We start from the raw sequence: 21,936 nt of genomic DNA, 5'->3' as shown, positions 1-21,936 counted from the left end.
ACTAGGAGATCAAAACTGAAGAATAATTAGGAAATTCAATAATAAAATCAGGGTCAAAGTTTAGAGGGAGCTAATGTCAGGAGTTTAATGATGGGAGGAGAGAGATTTTCTGTGGTCTCCATATTTTGAAGTCAGAATTGCTTGGTGGTGCAGCCTTCACCAGACTTTGCACAACCTGCAAAGGAGCTGCCTCTATTCCCGCATCTGAAGCAGCCTATGCTGTTTCACTGAAGGGAACGGCAATTTATGAATATAAAAATGTAAAGCAAAAATAAGTCATGCCCTGTTCTTCCCCTGCCTTTCTATTAAATAACCATGCAGGGTGCTCTAGACAGTACCGCGTGTGCTACATTAGCAGCACCAATGAGCAGAAAGACCCAGGAGAAAGAGATGCACATTGGATGCATCATCAGCACTGTTATTGGCTTCTATCATCTGGACTTACAATAAAAAGGGGAATGATCAGCAAGTTACTGGTCCCCAGGAGATTATCTTTTCTGCAGTTTGACCTAGAGTGTCTTTTAAAAGGACTCCTCTTTGCTGAGTTTCTCAAAGTTGATAGTAAATATTCAGTTAAAGTAGAACTCAGTGAAAGTATCCTTACTTACACTTCGCAATTAGTTTTGAGTCTTGAGACATAACTTCAATTCTAATATTAATCAACGTAATTATTCAGTAATTTATGATAGTGTCTCTCATAGGGCACCTGTGCAGGTTAGGAAGCCAGACGTAAAACTGAGAGCTTTTCTGTCCCTTCCTCTGCTTCAGGAGGTGATGTGGGAAAAGAGTGACTATGTATAAAGCACTGGTATTGTTTAACTTATTTTAGAACATTGTCTTTGGGAACATATGCAAAGCTTTGACACATTATTTGGACATTCTCAGTGATAGCGAGTTTTCCCTCTTTGAGGATGCATGTAGGTTAGGAAAGCAGTTTTAAATTCTGGAGGCGTCCTTGGGGAGTAAGGTAGAGAGAGAACGTGAGAAATTTTTATTTCTACTGAATTGAAGAGTAAATTCAAAGAAGTGCCACCAAGTTCCTTGTGTATGGTGTCAACAGTGTCAAGTGTCTGATTCTTTGAGGAGAACTTCAGGATCAGCAGCAGCAGAGACACTCTGGAACATTTGGGGGCTAGAGTGTGAGAAGCAGAGCACTGAGGTGTTCGCCTTGGGATGTCGCTGCAAAGCGGGTGAGCAGAACACCTCGGCTCAGGTCAGCATGCCTTGATAGCAAATCACAATGATGTTCTCGTCACGGTTGGGGGGACAGGGGCAGTGACTGACTGAAGGTAAAGAGGGACATGAGCAGTTTTGACCAAATGGCAGTTAATTGGATGTGTAGAAAGGGAAATTAAAAAAGAAATATCTAGAAAACTAGAGGATGTAGACAAATAAACAAGTGAATATGTGCCATGAAGAGATAAAGGTAGGAGGTTGAGGGAAACCAGGGATAGTCAGGAGAGAAAGGATCTTGTAAAATTGTGTTCATTGGAGAATCAGCTGAATTGCCTGGGGAAAAAGTGCCTTCTAAGTTAGGTGAATTGTAATCTCTTACGAAGTTTTGTACGGCTTGTGCCTGTTGTTGGGCCAAAGCCAGATGTTTACAGATGGCCATGAGAACCAGCAGGCCCCTTGACAACTCAGTCCAGAGTCTAAAACAAATGGAAAACGAAAGGTATGGCTCCTTATGCATTCAGACTGCGGCCTCCGTTATCAGGCATTCTGCTGATGCTGTGGCTGCTCTTCCTATCACAGAAGCTATGTTCCTTAAGAGGAGAGGAGGTCTTGTTAATAAATCACATTGCCTGATAGTCCTATACTATTTAGATGACACACTTACACTGCAGGAAATGAAATAAAATAGACCCAAAGAGAATTTTACAGTAATTTTCCCCTCTTATCTGTCATATGGAATCATCAATTTCTTAACAAACTTAAGATTTAAGATATATACATCAGTACACACATCCATATATAAAATAAGACACCGCCACAAAATTTTCCTAGAAAGGTTTTAACAGTGAAAGGACCTTTTCAGGTACCTGAAAAATAAGCATAGTCAAACACATTACAGGTCATTTTCAACCTCTGTACTCAGTCAAAGACAAAAACATAAACAGGAATAAGAGGCAGGAATTTCATCTTTGATTTATGTTAAAGTATGAAATAAATGTAAAGAAATAAATTCAGTTGTTTTCTGAGATACAGGAGACTATTCTACAGAAGACTTGGAATAAAGGAGATTTCAATTGATATATTACACAGATGTAACCTAGAAATCCCAGAAAACTTATGTTAGAAAGACAGAAATTACTTGAAGATTAGTAAATATTTAAATGGAAGTGGGAATATTTGAAATGGGAAGATTAGTAAATATTTAATGTTTACTCTCAAACAAATAGCCAATCTGGCTTTCCTTTTTTTCCATATCATACAATAGTTGCTAAAATTACTGCCTATTATTTATTCATTGTCTGCAAATTGGTTACTAGAATCTATATATATTTTAGCAGTGCTCTAACTTATTAAGTAAATTTATTTTTACATACTTTGTAATTACAAAGCAAATTTATTTTTATGAAAGAAATAAAATGAAATAAGATAATATTGGTCCTATCCTTCAAAGGGGGTTCATTAATTTAAAAGGATGTTTAGTATTATTTTCTGGGTTGTTAGATTATGTTCATGGATAGCTGATTTCTATTCCTTCGATTGAAATAACTCTTGATAATAACAAATATCAGCAATTTATTCACTCGGAGCCATCTGACCAACTTGAAATGGCAGCCTTAGTCCCCATGGATCATTTCTATAGCGTACCGCAGGGAATCAGTTAGGACAAAGTACCCCTACTTCTCAGAGAGACATGTTCAAATTCATGTTACAAAAATCATTTTGACTACATTGCGGGGAATAGAATGGAAGGAGCACAACTGGATAGGTGTGGTAGGAGGAGAGGTGGGTAGGTATTCCAATAATCTGAGTGGAAAGAGCAGGACTGCCCATCAGTTAAGAACATGGACTCCGTATTCAGGTTGCCTGGGTCTGAACACAGCATCGCTCCCTGCACAGCTGCAAGAGCTTGGGTACATCACTTAGTCACTCTGTGTGCCAATTTTCCTATGAGTCATTTAGGACTAATAAGAGTTCCCACCTCAAGGGTTATCATCAGAAATAAGTGAGCTAATGTACCAAAGAGCATGCCCAGCACAAGGCAAGCACAAGGTAAATACATGTGGCAGTGAACTGGGATGATTACAATAAAGATAGAAGCGGACCACGTCTGAGTACATTCAGGTATTAGAAGGAGCAATCCTTAGGGATGGTCTGACTACAGGAAACGGGGAAGGTAGTGTCATATGCCATTCATTGAAATACTAATAGTATTAGAGGATAAGGATTGTGAGAACAATGGGGACTTTCATATTTTAAAAAAATACATATATATTTTTAAGAATGATGGTCCTAAGCCAAAATATCTTGCCAATATTCTTTGTTTTGTATGGAGTAGAACGTGTGAGATAACTGAATTCCATGGCAAAGATGAAAATTAAGTGTTCTGAACTTCTCTTAATTGCGACTTGGCTGAATGACACGAGGTGAGAGGCAGGTTTCCTCCTGGGGACGGGACTGTGGGTGGTGAGCCTTGCACCCACTTCCTCTTAAAGAAGTCTGGGTCATCAGTAGAACTCTTCATAAGCACACTGACCTTCTAGAATAAACACATCGCTAACACAATAAAGCCTTTTAAAAGAAACAATATTATAGGGAATAGGCTGTTATGAATGTGTATAAATCCCAGGTAACTGCAATTTGTTCTTATAACTAATGATTTTAACTTGTACTCTTTTTTTTTTAATGGGGTGGTCCTAAAATATGTTTACACTCACAATGTTTATTAAAAAATAATATATTATTATTTTAATTATTTATAGTTCTTTGAATTTCTTAGAGTGCTAAGTAAATAAGTGCTCATGTGTTTCATGGGTCATTGATATAAACTCTATTTCCTTAGATCTGTTATTTTGTATTTATATAAAGGGCATTATGTTTCAAGCAAATCCATCATTTTATGCCAATTACAATGATTTATCCTTTCTGTCTTCCCTCTTCTTCCAGTCTGCTCCCAGTTTTCAAGAGGCGTCTATGCTATTTTTGGATTTTATGACAAGAAGTCTGTAAACACCATTACATCATTCTGTGGGACGCTCCATGTCTCCTTCATCACGCCCAGCTTCCCGACTGACGGCACGCACCCATTTGTCATTCAGATGAGACCTGACCTCAAAGGAGCCCTTCTCAGCTTGATTGAATACTATCAGTGGGACAAGTTTGCGTACCTCTACGACAGTGACAGAGGTAAGTGAAAATATCTCTCCCTCTTGACATTGGTTCAAACTCAGTGCCTACACACGGCACTTGTACCTGATGTTACCGAGCTCCATAGCTGTGTTAAAGTCCAAGCGCTACATGGTTTAATTTTGCTGTGTAAGATGACAAATGCAATTTGGAACCTGGGTAACATATTTAGAGAGAAAACAAAAAAATTGTGAATGCACGCTTTACATAGACTCTGTGAGCCCCACGCCCAGCTGTACCGTAGGAAGCACCTCTGGCACCAGCAGTTACGGCTCCCTGGTGACTGCGTTACTAGCTCAAGGTCAGTAAAGTGGATGCCTTGAAAATTGGTTTAAGTGAAATTTGAATTCATACATAAATAAGAACTTCTACAGAAACTCATAGATGTTAAATATTTCCACATACGGAAGTTTCACCAGGCAGGTCTAATTATTATTAACCTTGCTTTAAAATGAGGTCACTGCATCTCAGAGAAGGTAAAGGACTTGTTCCTAATCCTCCCACCTGTGGTCCCGCTGAAGAGAGATTTTCTGACACCAGACCCATGGTTTTCTGCACTTCGATCTGATTGTTTAGGATGAGATGTTCTTGACTACCCTGCCAATTGGATAGGTTTGGGCTAATTACACAACTTTTGGGGGGGGGGGGCTGGTCTTCCGTATGTTTTTCATGTCTCTTGTTGAGACGTTCACTATTAGAAGAAATTTAATATTTACATGTTGTAGAATCCCAGATGGCTTAACCATTCCTGGGTCCACGACTCAGCTTCAGTGGGTCTGTGTACTTCCTAAAATCGTAAGAACATTCTGTACACATGTTCATTTCTGTAATTTTTAGAAACCATAACCACACTGGAGAGGGTTAAGAAGCATTGCTGTAAGAGTGCCTACGTACTCTTCTTCAGCAGCTTGCTTCCTGGAATATTTAAAGGCTCAAATGAAAAGCAGAAGCCTGTTTTGACCAAGATGGGGTACCTTGTTAACCAGCAAGGGCAGACAAGAAGAGAGCCAGCCATCAGTCAGTTCCCCATTGATCAGTTTGTAGTCTTTCGCTGCAGCAGGCCTGAGTGAGGACTGCTCCAGCTAGGTGCTGGTTCTCTGCCCTGTCCTCCCAGCCCTGACCGTGAGAACACTCAGTGGAAAAATGAGTCAGCACTACACAGACGGAAAAGTTTGCCTTGTCAACAGCTTTTTTCCTGGACTTTGAGAAGGGAGAGCTTTGTTCTTCCCACGGGAAATGGAAAAGTAAAACACAGAAGTATTTAATGTGAATACGGACTCCAATGTGCTGGATAATTCCAAACCACGCTTTTTATTAATGTGATAAAAAGGTTCCTAAAACTGAGCCTCCTCCTGGCCTTTCTTCTTGCTCCCTGCAGACTCCTTGAGTGCCCTGTTATGTTACTAAAACTAGCCTGAAACTGGTAGGATTCCCAGTTCCTCCCTCACCCTTGCATCCTCTGATGTGATTGCCACCAAAACGTACTTTATCTCTGGACACTGCTCTTTTTCACTGTTACGACTCCGGCCCAGGTCCCTGTCTGGGGTCACAACAATGACACACATAACACTGTCCTGTACCTGTTCCCCCATCTCTGCATTTCCACACTTGTTTTCCTTAGTTCAGTTCCACAGAATAGCCAGAATTTTAAAATGCTTTTAAATGCCTCTCTGACCACATCACCCCCTTGCTGAAAACACTTCAGTGACTTTAAGATCTTACTCTACCTGGTTCCTGACAATTTACCCTACTGTCCTGCCCACTCACTAAGCTAAATCCATCTAACTTTCTTTTGCTTCTCAGATGCACCAAACTCTCTCACCTCGAATCTCTGCACATATCTCTAATTCTTTCTCCTCCTTCATGTCTGTTTATGCAGCATTTGCACAGAGATGCATTTCATACTGTTATTCTCTTTCAAAGCAATCTCTTCTGTTCCTACATAGTGCCCATCACAATTTATAATTAATAGTGATGTTCATTCTTTGACGCAAGAAGTACTATTAATCTTCTCCTGTGTTTCAGGGACTGCTTTACTCACACAGGCTAAGCATTATGCATTTTCTGTAAGATCTGGCTAAAAGCCCCAGGAAGGCGATGCCCAGGCAGTACCCAGCACACTGGTGCACAGTTCTTCACTGTACACACAGTGCTTATGATAATGCGGGGACAGAGTTGATATTCAGTCAAATAGTGGGAATGAGGGAATGAGTTTAGCCTCTGTGTATTTTCGGTTTGAGATGATATTAGAACCAGAATCTTGCTCACTAAATCAAGGGATCTGAAGATGAATTAATTCCCTTTATTGTTTCACAAAGTTGAAGGTGACATTTTTACGTGAGGGACATACTTTGTCCTCACTGTGCCCTCTACTTGAAACAGAACTTTTGAGAGAATTTAAATAGACAACAGCTGACATAAATAGAAAAGGAGAAACTCTAGTATTTGAGGAGAGAGACCAAAGAAAGCAAGCTCTGGGAAATGATCTGGTAAGATGTATGAATTTATAATAGGTAACTGTGAAGAGAACCTGAGGCATTTAAAATGATTTTGTTAATACTTTAGAATTATTAAATGAAATTTAGTGAGATAATCTCCAGTCATTGTGTTATACAAATTGACTTGAGTTGAAGTGCATTGTTGAGAGAACATTAGAGTTATAATAAAAATGACCTACCTAGGGATACATTTTCAAGTTTTTATCAAATAGCTGCTCATTTTCAATATGAAGAGTATTCCACTGGCCTTTCATCTGAAGCCATTTTCAGAGATAAGTGTGGAAGACTGAAAACAGTGGCATAAGATTTGACCTTCATGTAGTGTTTTACCTGACCCATGGAAATGGGATTTTTTGCTGATTTTTTCTTATTATTAACTTCATTTTAGCTTTGCCATTAAAATTCATTTATAAAAGTTTGTTCAGGCATTCATTACATGACCTGGTTTCTTTCCTTTGGTCCTTAAGCCTTTTTTTTTTTTACATTTCAGGGAGCACCTTCTCATCTCAGTATTGCATGAGTTAACAGGGCATCTGTCTAGCTCCCTTTATTCCTAGTATGTGTGCTTTCACAAATAGATTGCGTGATTTCATCTCTCATCTCCCATCTCTAAGGGCTGCAGTTTCAACGGATTTGGTCTGCTCTTCACGTGGTACTCTCTCCACTTCTGGAATTATATGCTTTTTTTATTTCTAGTCAGTGTTGAATAACCTTTACTTTCCTGAGAGTCTAAATAGATCTTCTTTCGAACAGCCTAGGGCCCAAACATGAAAATGGCTCTCCAACATCCTTCCCTGAATACAGAATTAGATGAAGAAGACTTAAAATGTTTCTATGTTTCCTTGTTGCACTGCTCTTAGCAATTAAACTTTCCCTGCATCCAACTATTCATCCAAGTGCTGAGCTCAAGTCCAGCAGAGTACGTCCAATTGTAAACAAAGCAGGACAAAGATGTCTCCTGATCTTTCTACAGATTACCTTCGACTATCTCGAGTTTACGGGGAGAGGGGGGCTGAAAGTGTTCACCAGGTGCCGTGTGGCCTTTTAGCACCGCTGGTGTCTTCACGTTATCCAAGCCAAGCGGCAGTGGCCTGGCAATGCTTCCTGACCCAGTGCTCTCTCTAAAAGCCGGATGTCATTCCTCCGTAGCGAGCTGGGAGATAGATCCTCTATGCAATTGAACTGTAGAGTAACGGGGTTACCTATGTTAACGCTTTAAATGTAGAATTATCCTTGAACAATTTTGTGTGCATGTACTAAATTTGAACTAGGACTTAGTCAAAATGTGGTTTTTATTTATCAGTTTAATGTTAGTAAGATAAGGTAGTACATTTCTATAGACAGTAGGTAAAACCAGAACCAATGGTTTATATCTTCATGTCTCCGTTTTGACTTTGAGCCACACTGTTTTCCTAAAAGGAAACACTTTGATTCCAGTTCCAAGAAGACATCATGTATAGAATAAAAATTCTTCCAAATTATAATATTTTTTTCTGGATGTTCCTGAGAAAGTCAATGAGGGAAATATATGTTAATCTAATCCGGCCTAGGCATGCTGCCACGATTTAGTGATCATGAATATTAACTCCTGTGCCTGAAAGATGAATAAGGCAGTGAATTTTAAATGGAACAAAGAAAATATTTTTAAGAAGAAAGACATGGTCTGAATGAAATATACCTATCTGCAGTAATCATTCTTTAATTCTACCCATTAATGTCCAAACCAAGACATTCGGACTCCACCTGTTTTTAGGCTGATGGATTTTCTATAACCTCTCACAGTGTTATTAACACTAGCTCAAAATGAGACTGAAATACTGCTACCAACACTTTGAGAGGGTTTTACGGATATTAAAATAGGTTGTACAGCTATAACTAGTCCAGTAAGAATTAGGAACATGAAGAGGTACAGCAGTCCAACAATACTTTAGCAATTCTGTATTTTAGCCAAATGTCTGAGAATTTACAGGTTACTTTTAGACCCTTGTAATATTCTTGGGGTTGTTTTAGAACATATTTTAAATATATTTATTTGGAGGAATAGTTAATTTTCTGGACTTTTTTGTATTGTACATAAGCAACTGTGCATTTTAAGGTTTCTTTGTTCTAAGTAATTCAATACTAAGAAATCAGTAATAATAACTCAAATATCTTGATACAGTAAGTACAGACATTAGTGATGAATGATTAATACCTACCATTAGCTTTAAATAAGCCAATATTCATGTAGAACTCCCATTGTTCATGCATGTTTACATTCTGGGTTAAGGGATGAATTGTATTTATAAAGATCCTTCTGTGCTAGTTAGTGCGAAAGGGAAAGAAGCATCTCTCTAGGAATACTTGCTCCCCTCATTAGAATATGGTACCAGGGCCCCAAGATCATGAATTTGTGTTATATTTTAAGAATTTCACTTAACCCCACTAGTTGTAACATGCATTTTCAGTGATTTTTAAAATTTAAAATGACCTGATAATTTTAAAACCATAGGACAATAAAAAAAAAGAAAAACCCTTTTCGTTATGGGGAATGAGGAGATCAAATTGAGAGAGTTTGAGAGGGTTAGTTCCTATTACTGAAAAAAAGAAAACGAAGACTATGGATTACCAAACATGGGCCAGCAGTCTCTTCAAACTGTGATTCAGATCATCCTATGGTTTGTGACGTACATCCGCTGTCTTTAGGAGATGATTTACTATTATTTAGTATCTTCTGACGAAACTAAATTCATCAAGTCTGATATACACTGAGCAGTTTAGCTTCTCAATGAATGGATGTTATTTTTTTTTTAGTTTCATAGGTTACAAAATATCAATTCTGAGAGTTTTAATAACAGAATTCACACCAACTGAGTTATTTTGACACATAGAATAAATGAGCCTGAAACTCAGCCATTTCTTTAAATGAATTCTTATTGATTTTATACATCATTTTCTCTGACAAGATGAGCTTCCAATAAACATTAGGTTTAGAAATATCACTTGATAAAACCCATTTACAAATTGTCATTTATATTTAAAATTTCTTGTAACATATATTGAAAGATAGAACAGAATGTCAAGAACATCAGCACTTGAAACTTATTTTAGCATGTGGTAAAGTTCATAAGTAAATAACAAAGAAATAAAATAGTTTGTTGTCTGCAAGAAAGGAAGCCTGCATGTCAATGCTAGGTGATCATGTGTGGATAGCATATAGAACATCATCCCTACATGTAACGATTTTAAGGAGATGAGAAGAAAAAGTTGCATAATGACTGGAATGTGGAAAAGGAAAACCTAGACAGTAGGAGAAGGTTAGAAAAGTAGCTTTTCTTCCTACTTGGAAAGAGAACTGGATAGATTTAATGTCTTCTTTCCAGCACATTTATAGCTGTTGAATTGATCACGATGACCAGCTGTGTATTCGATCTTCACTGATGCAAAACAGGAAAAAGATTTGAACTGTATCATGGAAAGACTTAATTTTACTTACAGTGAATCACAGGTGATGTGTGAAGTTTGCAAAAGATGTTTTTATCATTAATACATTGTCTTCAATGGCATGTTATCTCTGTTTAAATTGTCCCCTTGAGAAATTCTTTTTTATATTTTTTGTTACAAAATTGGATAGAGGAAACTAATTTTGTTGTTCTGCCAAAAAAAACCCACTTTAAGTTCAGTTTATAGTTCAACTCCAAATTGAAATAAAAGTAATTTATATTAAATTTTCACTGTGAAATATTGTAAATAACAAAATAGGATAATATAAAGAACCCCTAAGGACTGTTAACTCAGCTTTATTAATGACAAAAATATAAGGAGTTCTGTATTATTTATATCCATCTATCTTTCACAATTATTTTGAAGCAAATACCTAAGATTATATCATTTTATCTGTAATATTTGTGTATATTTTGAAAAAAGCAATCCTCTTGTTTTAAACATAACCACAATATTATCATATGTAAGCAATAATAATTTATTAATATCTTCATCCACTTTTTTACACTCTGCTTGAATCAGTATAAATGGAAGGTCCATACATCATAATTGGTTAAGATATCTTTTAAGGTTTTTATAATGTAATGCAGAGTTATTCACTGTTTGGATTTTCATGATTACCACATTATGGCATTTAGCATATTACTCTTTGCTATATATTTCTTGTAAGTTTGTAATTTTGTCTTGTCTAGGCAGCTTAGTTGGTTAGAACATCCTCCCATATACCAAAAGGTTGTGGATTTGATCCCCAGCCAGGGCTCATACCGAGGTGGTGGCTTCAATCCCTGGTCAGGACATGTATGGAAAAAAACTGATCAATGTTTCTCTCTCACATCGATGCTTCTCTCTGTCTCTCTCTCTCTCAAATCAATAAACATATCTTTAAATGAGGATTAAAAATAAATAAATTTGTAATTTTATCTAGAAGTTTGATGAGATTCAGGTTCACCTTTTTGATGTGAATTCTTCCCAGATGGTGTAGAATATTCTTAGAAGGAGACACATAACTTCACGTTGTCTTTATGTTGTTAGCAGCAGTTATGATCATTGCCTCCATGCATCAATTCACTAGGTGCTACAAGATGGTTATAATTCTAAATCTATATTCATTCATCATGAATTAGCTGGACTCTTTCCAAACAGAAAACCCCCCTTAATTAATTATCATTCTGAGTGTAGTTCATATAGGAGAGACAGGAAAATGTTTGTCTCCCTAACTTCATTTACCAGTTTTCAGAATAATAACTTGGCCCTCTAGCGCCCTTCAATGGCAACCAAATTTTTAAAAGAAAAAATCATTATAAATTATGGATTTAAAATATGTTTTGTATTTGTCTTTTGCAGTTAGTATTATTATTATTATTATTCAAATTGCCTTATCTTTATTTAAAGTGATCCTCACCAGATTGATCCCTGAGTCTTTTAACACAGTGCTGAAGTGCTGATAGGTTTGAAGAGCTTCCTTGATTCCTGGAATGACAAGATGTTGTAAGCCCATCTTATGTACTGCTGGCCAATATAGAATCAATACCCTTTTTAATGCTATCTGTAAGGTTCAAAGAGTTTTTGACAACATTTAGAATGCACATGTTTTTGCCATGATAAAAAGATCTAAATAAATTTGGTACATGAATGAAGCTTAAAGAGCAATGTTATCACATTAAGTAAATCCCATATTTTTAAGGTAAAAAGGGATTGATATTCTTTTGAGAAAGATGATCTTTTTGGAATCAGGAGGATGATGTTATGAGTCCTGAATTCTTGTTGGAGCCTTGATTTTGTGTTGTTCATAAGCTATCAATAGAACGGATAGACTCGGGTTGGCTGTGAAGATTTGAAGTAAATGAAACACAGTATATGTACTGGTTTTCTAAGCGCTAAACCGCAGATTTAAGTTAAGGAAATAAATTCCAAGTTGTTTTCCCTCTAAATTCTACATATGAAATAATGCATGGGTAATTGTGAATAAAAACAAAAATTTTTAAGTTATATGATGCTATAAGCATAGTTACTAATTAATTGTAAAAGGTACTTACGTTTGGGAAGTTAAGTAAATGTAATAAATCTGTGCTAGAAAACTAACTCCTACCATCTGGTTAATAGGTGAACATGTTAATTTCTGTCGGATCAGTCCCAATAACAAAACTGATATGACAGAAGGCTGAGGGGGGAAAAAATTCTGAGTAGAAAAATAGGAGGAGTAGAGATTATTGGCTATTAGACTCAAGCAGACCCACATAGATTCATCTCACTGAAAATGTACTCAACCTCTATTAATATGACGTGATAGACTATCATATATAACAAAACATACTTTTTCTATCCGTAAGAGAAAGAAATGTTTGTAATGCCTTTCGATTTCACTTGAACCAGAGATATTAAAGACAAATACCGTATGATCTAACTTATAGGAGGAATCAAATGAACAAAATAAACTAAGGAGCAAAACAGAACCAGAGACATGGAAACAGGGAACAGACTGACAGCTGCTAGGGGAAAGGGGGAGGCGGAAATGGTGGAAAGAAGAGGAAGGGATCAGTAAAAGAACACGCATGAATGGCCAGGGACATGGATAATAGGGTGTGGGAGTGGGGAGTGGGCTGGATGGAGGAGGGCAAAGGGGAGAAACTGGGACAGCCCTAACAGAATAAACAAGAATAAAAAATAAATAAATAAATTTTAAAAAAAGATATTATGCCTTAGTAATACCCAAAAGATATCGAGAGAGCTAGAAGAAGGGGATACAATTCCCTTCTAAACTACAACTCTTTAGTCAGAACAACACGATTCACATGAAATTTGATGTGAATGGAAATAAGTAAATGTTGATCAAGATCATAGCTGTAGCTTTTTAGAAAAGTCAACATCAAATTATCTGCACAAAGATAACAGCCTTAAAAATATATTCCCACCTTGGCCAGGTAGCTCAGGTGGGTAGAAAGTTGCCAGGATACACCACGGTTGGGGGTTTGACCCCTGGTCAGGGCACATACAAGAATCAACCAATGAATGCATGTGTAAGTGAAGCAACAAATCAGTCTCTCTCTCTCTCTCTCTCTGTCTCTCTTCTTGTTCTCTCTCCCTTCCTTTCTCTACAGTTAATAAATTATATATATTTACTTATTTGTATTTATACATTGCTACATATAAATATATATTTATACATATAAATATATTTATATATATTTATGTGTATTTATATATAAATATATTTTTATATAAATATATATATATATATATATATATATATATATATATGGCCAAGTTTACAACACAACTCTGAGTATCTTTATTATTTGAGCATCTCTATCAGGCATCATTTTTCCTTGCCTTCCTAGGCTTATCAACACTGCAAGCTGTGCTGGATTCTGCTGCTGAAAAGAAGTGGCAAGTGACTGCTATCAATGTGGGAAACATTAACAATGACAAGAAAGATGAGACCTACCGATCACTTTTTCAAGATCTGGAGTTAAAAAAGGAACGGCGCGTAATCCTGGACTGTGAGCGCGATAAAGTAAACGACATTGTAGACCAGGTCTGCTATTCCCTGTTTTCTAATGGCACTAAATATAGGATACGCGTGCACCGTCAGCATTTGGAATGGGTGTTTGTGTGAGGTGCTTGAACAGCAGTTTTTACTTTGTGGTTTATTTAGGCTGCAGCAAAGATCATCCATTCAATTATCTCCGGCTTCAGTTAGCAATAGCAGATGGTCTTCAATAACGCTGACACACAGACTAATCATGAAATATAGTTGATATTTAATTCCTAACTCACGTTTTATACATGTGTTGCCCTAAACTTTGATATTTTTCATTTGAAATCCAAATGTTAATTCAGTTGAACTTCTTAGAGATTAAACAAATAGACATGTATGAAGTGAAAATAAGTCTGTGTCCTGAGGGAAAAGTGAGTAATTCATGAATTGGGGGGTGATACAATGGATTACTTCAAAGAGCTATATTGTTATCTGAATGGGTTCATGCCTTCAGAAAAAGCATGTAGTTATTTTTCTGAGAAGTAATTTTTTGTCTTATTTTGTAGATTTTGTGTCACTACAAAACTGCTCATCGATGAGCGGAAACATGCAGGAAAGACACATTCAGTCTGAGCTCACTGTTTGAGAAGTAAGGCAGATAGAGGCATGTGGAATGTTTGAAAGAGTAAGACAATGCCAGCACCAACGATGCTTTATCTGTGCTTACTAGACTGCCTTGCTTCAGCTGAAGGTCTTTTAGGATAGACAGTAACATACTGTGACAAAAATAAAACCCACTCTGTTCATAGACAGGGGAAGCGACCACAGGTGGCAGTGAAGCAGCATCATGACTTACTAAAATCTCCTTCACTGGGTGTCTGCTTTTCCCCCTAGCGCGTGTGTGTGTGATTTGTAAACGCTTTTGATGGTTGTAACACAGTCGATATGTAATATATTGCACATACATATATATACATAATATAGTTGATATATATTACACATACGTATATATGTATATTCACACTAGCTCCTTGGAATAATATAAAATTGGAAGGAAAACTCACAATTATGTATACATTTGTTGGACTTTCTCGGCTCTGAGAAGAAAATTAGATTCACTAATTTGTATACCACAAAGCATTTTGCAAATATAAATATGGATGAAGCTCCAATCACACATAATAAATGGACCTCTCGAAAGATACTGAATAACTAAATGTTATTTTCTTCTATGACAGCACTAAATGATGCATGCCAGAAAGGTGAACGTTTCCGTAGAAAAATCTTGATAACTGTCTCAGGAGATGAATTGGGGTTGTTTTTAACCTGAAGGTCTTTTGTTCAAATGTGAACCTCAACACCTTATTTGAATTTCATAGGAGATTCTCATTTAAACTGAATTAGACATTAGTCTCGGTTTAAAACTTTAAGTATTCATGAGTTATTTATAATAAATGTCAGGAAAGCCTGTATGAAAATGATTCTTTCCAAAATTAGAAAAGAGAAACTACATGAGATATTGGGAATACACGGAATGGAATGTTCAGAAGCAATATGATCATGATTAAATACATAACCGTTTGCACATCCCCTCAAAAGGCACAGAGTATTTCGTACATGTATATTATCTGTATTTTCATAAGACACTCTTGAATGCATTCAATGAGTGCCTACAATGGACGGTCGCATTATTCAACAGACATTTATTGAGGACATCCTCTGTGTCTGGAATGAGGGATGCAAAGAAAGGTAAGAATGAGTGGTGTCTCTGCCCCATGAACTCATTGTTTAGAAAGGAAGAAAAATACACACACATAATACTACAACATTACCAGTGATAGTCAATGTGGTCTAACACCACGGACGAGGAAGTACCTATCTTAACATGGGCGGGATGATCTATGAAGAGGTCACATATGGGCAGCATTTGGCTGGTTTGGATTCACTCACTTATTAGTTCAGTAAATTTCCCTGAGTGTCTAATGTTTACCATACAGGCACTGGAGTAGATCCAAGAGAGTAATAAGCAAATCGGGCATGGCCCATCAAGGTGAATATTCATGATGTATTTACAGAAACTAATGTGTAATTATGATAATGGCATTTACTATGAATGAAAAGGACAGGCTGTTATTTTTCTGAATTACAGAGAGAGATCATTTAGATTGGGAGACCATGGAAGGCCTTCAAGGAATAGAGTTAACAACACAAAAACTAGAGTCAAAGTACATTTCGAAGAAAGGAAACACTATTTACTTACTCTATCAATACTTAGGAGAGAGCAGAGATGCGACAAAAGTTTATTTCCATAGTTGCTTATAGTTAGTAATAGAATTAAATTTTGTTAGACTATGAGAATTTCATCATTGGATAAAACCTGGAGGAACTTATTTCTAGTGGTATTTAAGTAGAAAACAGACTCAGCCATGAAAAACATTAAGAAATTACCATAAATTTCCATCGTTAGTACAATATTGTCATTATAAAACAAAGGCTATGATTGTTAGTATGGCCAACACTAAATCTTGTAGAAACGTAAGGCTAATAAATTTTCATATCTCTCCTATCAATGAATGCTAAACTTAAGTAGGGATTACTGGTGGAACCATTTATACTATGTTTTTCCTTAATTCCCAGAAGAAAGACATTCATGATTTAAAAAGTAAATTGAATAGTAAACAGAACTAACAGATGTCAGTAGGAAAATGAGGGACATAATCAACTCAATTCAGATGATGCTAATTAATGTATTTTTTCATCCAGAAAGATATCTTATCTTCAAAATTCTCCCTTCCATACAGAGGGTTCATTTTCTTGGAAAAGGCACTTTAGTTGTGTTACAGAAAAACAGGTTGGAAAACAGTATAAATCCTAACTCCCTTCCAAAAAGCTACCACTTCATATCACAGTGGCATTTGGTAGAATCCTTCCTAGGATTTTGCCTTTGCTCTTTAATTAAATACATTGCTTTGGAGCACCTGACTTTGCCTGGGATGAAGGAAAGTCTGGGAAGTCTTCTTCCAGGAGGTTACATTGGGCTGGGATTCATGGCACCTTAAGATTGAATAAGACAAGTAATGTAACAGTGGTGAGAGCTTTGCATATAGAGGAACAGAATGTGTAAAGCCCCCAAGGGATGAAAAGAAACCTTTTTGTGTATATGCAAAAATACTAAAAGGGACAGAAGTCTCCAGTGTAGGAAGGAGGAAGGGTGGGGCTGGAGAAGCTTGAAAGACCATTAAACTTTGTAGCACTTGGAGGATTTTGACTTGTTATGCAAAAAGCAATGGGAAGCTGCCAAAACTGCAATCAGGTGGGGAGGGAGGTAATTGTTGGAATTTTTGTCTGTAGCCCAGGCATTTCCTGCTTTCCATTAGTGAGACTGTTTTCTTACAAACAAAATTACATTTGAATATGTAAGTATCAGGACTGCCACATGGTCATTTTATCGTTTATACTCTCTTTGTAATTTATGTAGATCAGTGAAAAGTCAAATTGATTCAGTGATGTCCCAAATTGTTTGAGCCTTACCAAAATGACCACTTGTCCCATAATGCATTTATTTTGCCATTGATTTTTGACTTAGATTTGTGGAGAAATATTAGCTTCTCTGATACTTCGCTGCCTCAAGCTAGAAGTAATAATGTTTCTTGCAACTAAACTATAAACACTTCAAGACTGTTAAGATAGGAATATTATTTTATAGATCCATAAAATAATTCATTTATATGCTTATTAATGTTCTTTTTAAATGTAGGCATGGCTATAAACTCTGTTTATCTTTGAATGCAGATGTGTGAGTATGAAATCTCACACATGTTGGCTTCAGCTATTTAATGTTTCATTTCAAAAACAAAAAACATAGCTTTGTAGGAATAGAATTATGACATGGATTCAACACATTTTTGGTTTTACATTTCTTTAAATCTTGTGGCCTTATTTTCACTATTTTTATTTAGTTATTGACTTTAAAAGAGAATATGTATTAGGCACTAAAATGTATTATCACTTTTTTTCTGAGAGAAATATTGTCTAGGTTTGATAATTATATTTCATCAAATATGAGTCATTGTGGAACATCAAAAACACAGATGTTAATATTTCATTTTTTTGAGTCAGGTCATAACATTAGTAATTTTACATTTATATTACTAACATTTATTAAATAATTGTTTCTTTATCTTTGTTAGGTTATCACCATTGGAAAACATGTTAAAGGGTACCATTATATCATTGCAAATCTGGTAGGTGAATTAATTAATATTTATTTTTTTAATGAAGATTCTTATTAATTAAAAAATTTTGAACAGGAAGCTCTTATCAGTGGTATTTATAAAAATATATTCTGATTATATTGTTTGATTAGCAGTGGCAACATATTTCTGAATTTATGTTTAGATTTACTTCCTACTTTACATTTTCTAATCAATTTCCTGTATTATAAGTGATGTAAAAATTATAGAACAATATTCGACAAACTTTCTAAATTGTCTTAGAAGATATATTTTACTATGGGAAAATTTTCAAAAAAATATGAAATTTAACTGTTCAAATTTCCCCTTGGTTCTCACTGTAACTGTATTTTATAAATGTTATTCTTTACCCATCCCTTTAAAGGTTTTAGCACATGTAATATTTGAAATAAATGCTAATTTGTAAAAATGTGTTAGTAAAAATTAAATCTGGAAATACCCAAATATTAATACACTACATATTTTTTATTATTTACTACTACTATATAAGCAACATGTTGAAAAATGGATTTCTAGAGCTGATCACTTTTTCATGAGGATTCCTATCAAAGACTGTCTGAATGTCTGAGTGGTTAATAGTATCTCCCTAAGTTTACAGAATCAATTTTGAATCATTAGATATTTCTTTTATCTAAATAACTTTTAGACCAGCAATAAAATCAGCTTAAATCTTGACTGTTACAAAGGTTTGTGTTCTTTAAATAAGTATTATTTTGTGTGATTGAGGACTCACCCCTCCCCAATCTCAGGAAAAAAGGTGAGAAAAAGTGGGATGGAGGGAGAAAATGAGAGATTATTCTAAATAGCATAATAGGACAGAGAAAAAGTTTCATATTTATACAAATGCAGATTTATTTCATGATTTCTGGAAAATCAGATTGTCACATCGGAAGTCATTTCTAGTAATGATGGAAAGAGGTAAGAAAAAATAAACTACAACCTTACAATTGGTAAATATTATTTTCACTAGAAGGTGGCAACTGTAGTTTAGAATATTAAATCTCAAAGCAACCTGCTGTTGGGAGAAACTGATTATTCAAGATAAATGTTTGCAATGCAGTGGCTAACTACCATAAAAATGGATTCGAACTGACCCTCACTATGTTATAGGTACTAAGTCACTCCCTACCAGGGAAGCAGGAGTTAAAACAGATTAGCTCTGTACTCATTCTCTTCAGAACCGAAGCCTGTGCAGGAAACAGCCCGGACAGTCAGTCCCCTGTGTGAATCATGCCGCTTGATGAACAACACAGAGCCACACTGAAAGCTGCGCTCTTTAAAAAAGTCCAGATGGAGAAGATTATATCGGAACATTGAGAAATAATGACAGAAGGTGGCTTGTCAATTTGAGAGTTGATAGCTGATGCTATATGAAAAAGGAAAGAAGTGTTTGAGTGACCACAATAAAAAGAATTTTTTAAAGAAGAAAGAAAAAGCAAGTTCATGCTTCTATGATGCTTCTAGGGAGAAATCTACCTAATATTTCCTCTGAATTCAAGTTTGTTTTTTTTTTAATCCAAACACTTAGTATCCTTGCCATATGGAATTTCTTATGAATCAGTAAATGCAAAGAACCTGCAGTGAGCTTCAATTTCTGAGAATTGAGACAACACATGAAAATTTTAGCAACATTTGAAATTAAAGAATGCCTTCCTTCCACATTTGAAGGGATTCCATCTTCCCAACTCTTGACTGAGCTTGCCCCGTTCCCTGCCCAGTGTCTGCTGAGTGTTAACATGGGTGGTTGTACAAGAGAAAAATCCTCAGAGTTTTGGTTATTTCCACAGGAATTGTTGAAGACTTGATAAGCTTCCCAAATCACAGGCTGTGATTAAGGTCCTGATATAGCATTTAAAAGATAACTTGGACATAAAGTGATGAAGATGTGGTCCTAGGAGGGTCCACTTTGCATTTCTTCAACTCTCCACATACCCTCCCCACCTACCTACCTTACCGTAAAGCACACTCATTGAACCTCTCTCATGCACATAGAAATTTCAAGTGTCTTACTACTAAATGGCTGAGCACACCCAGGTATTTGTGAAAAAGTCTTTGCCATGGAGGATGCAATGCAAATAAACAAGAGAAGCAGGATCATGAGAAAAATGTTTAAAATTGTAATGAGTATCTGCAGAGAAGTAAGAGAAAATATATTATCTATAAAAAAAAGAAGAAAAAAATGCTATGGAAAAGAAAAAAGAAACAGAGAAGGAGAACGAACTCTGGGGAGTTAACATTGTTTCTAAGTAGCAAGTAAAATTAAATGACTTGGAGAATAAAGTTGAGAAAATCTTCTAGACAAGATAACAAAATAACAACATAATATAAAAAGGTACATGTATAGGAACTTGTAAGAGATTTAGATGTTCAATCTAAGGATTACAGTGTCTGAATACAAGCATTAAGAAGGATGGAGTAGTAAAAACAGAGGGAGAAAATTATCCAAAAATATTCAGAAGAATTTCGTATAATGAATGACAAATATCTGCCCATTGAATACACACAATATTTCAAAGAAAAATCATCATGCAATTTCAGAGAAGAAAAGGAAATTTTAAAGATTTCTTGTTTATGGGAGGAAGGCAGTAGTATGAAGCCGGGGACACACAAAAAATAATTAGAAATAATGAAATTAATAAAATTGTATTTTTCAGTAGAAACAATGAAAGTTGGTAGAACAATCCTTCAGATTAAGGTTTCGACTTAAAATTCTATGCCCAGCCAAAAGACTAATCAAATGTTACAGAAAAATAAAGGTATTTTTAGATATTCAATATCTCAAAAAAAACGTACTTCCAGCGCGTCTGAGGAAACTATTGACTCTAGCAGAAGAATTGAGTAAAAGATGACAGAAAAGCGATCAAGGAAACAGGGAACTACTAAAAAAGCAGTGAAGGGATGCGAGGAGCCGATTCAGACGGTAGCATCAAGGAAATCTCCGGGAAATGAGACACATGGGCACCAGGGTGGTGATTCCTGGGGGAAGGAGGTAGAAGGGGACTAAATGGTAATGGAAAAATGTAATAAAGATTATCTATTAAAGAATAAAAATCAAAGTGAAATAGATTATCTGATGTTTTTTTTTAAAGAAAAAAGCTTTACTCCTATAAATAAGACAAGTTTTCATGGATCAACTGGAAAAAAGTGAAGATCGGTATATAGAGAGCTTCAGTAGTGATAAAATGCACTGATTATTAACGTTAGAATGAAATATTATTCAAGAAGGAAAATGTAATCCTAGAATGCTATTTGGCTTTGCTCTGAAAAACAGAATTATAAATATGAAAATAGTGAACATTAAAGTGGGTGAGGAAATAAATGATTTGGCAAAGTCAAAGAATTACATAAGAATCTTGCATAAGCAGAAACTGAACAAAAATATCCGAAGTGGATAAACTGAGAAATATGCAGAAATAAGGAGGGAAATACACAAAAACAAATATTTTTGAAGTTGGTTGTTTTGAAGCAGTCTCACTGGAGCGGAGTGCAGCAGAGCATGAAATCTATGATTTTTGTTGTAAACCTTTTTGCATTTTTTGCATTATTTGATAAAAAGGAAAACCAAAATCCTGACCTAATAACAAAGCAATTATTTTTCTCCACATAAATAATATTACAATATATTTTTAATGTCAACAACAAAGAAAAGTTTCTCCTACATTGTGGATTCTGGTTATACTCAATCCTTATGCACTATAATGAGGAATAAGTGTGTACGGTGAAAATGTTTATAATTGTGACTTACTACATTTGTGATTTCATCTTTGACACAATGTACCCTCAAATGGAGATACAATGTCTTATAGCACAGGATTTGAAATCAATGGAAACCATATGATATTTTTAATAATGACTAAAGTCATTC

The 21,936-nt window shown here is 35.7% G+C and overlaps 1 protein-coding gene across 7 annotated transcripts in view; it reads left to right on the top strand.

Moving 5' to 3' along the window:
- The window catches only part of GRIA2 (glutamate ionotropic receptor AMPA type subunit 2), a 126,083-nt gene that overhangs the window by 62,486 nt on the left and 41,661 nt on the right, over positions 1 to 21,936 (top strand). For all 7 annotated transcript variants that reach the window (XR_006656689.3, XM_024568801.4, XM_071219164.1 and 4 more), the window contains exons 3-5: positions 4,120 to 4,359; positions 13,679 to 13,875; positions 18,009 to 18,062. Coding sequence is in view for 6 of the 7 variants with exons in the window: in XM_024568801.4 (XP_024424569.2) it covers positions 4,120 to 4,359; positions 13,679 to 13,875; positions 18,009 to 18,062 (491 nt within the window). In the remaining variant the exon portion in view is untranslated. The remainder of the gene's footprint in view (positions 1 to 4,119; positions 4,360 to 13,678; positions 13,876 to 18,008; positions 18,063 to 21,936) is intronic.

This window comes from Desmodus rotundus, chromosome 9 (genome assembly GCF_022682495.2).
Source record: "Desmodus rotundus isolate HL8 chromosome 9, HLdesRot8A.1, whole genome shotgun sequence".
NCBI classification, from domain to species: domain Eukaryota; kingdom Metazoa; phylum Chordata; class Mammalia; order Chiroptera; family Phyllostomidae; genus Desmodus; species Desmodus rotundus.
Note: the sequence above shows the minus strand (reverse complement) of the source record. Positions and strands in the feature narration are given on the sequence as shown.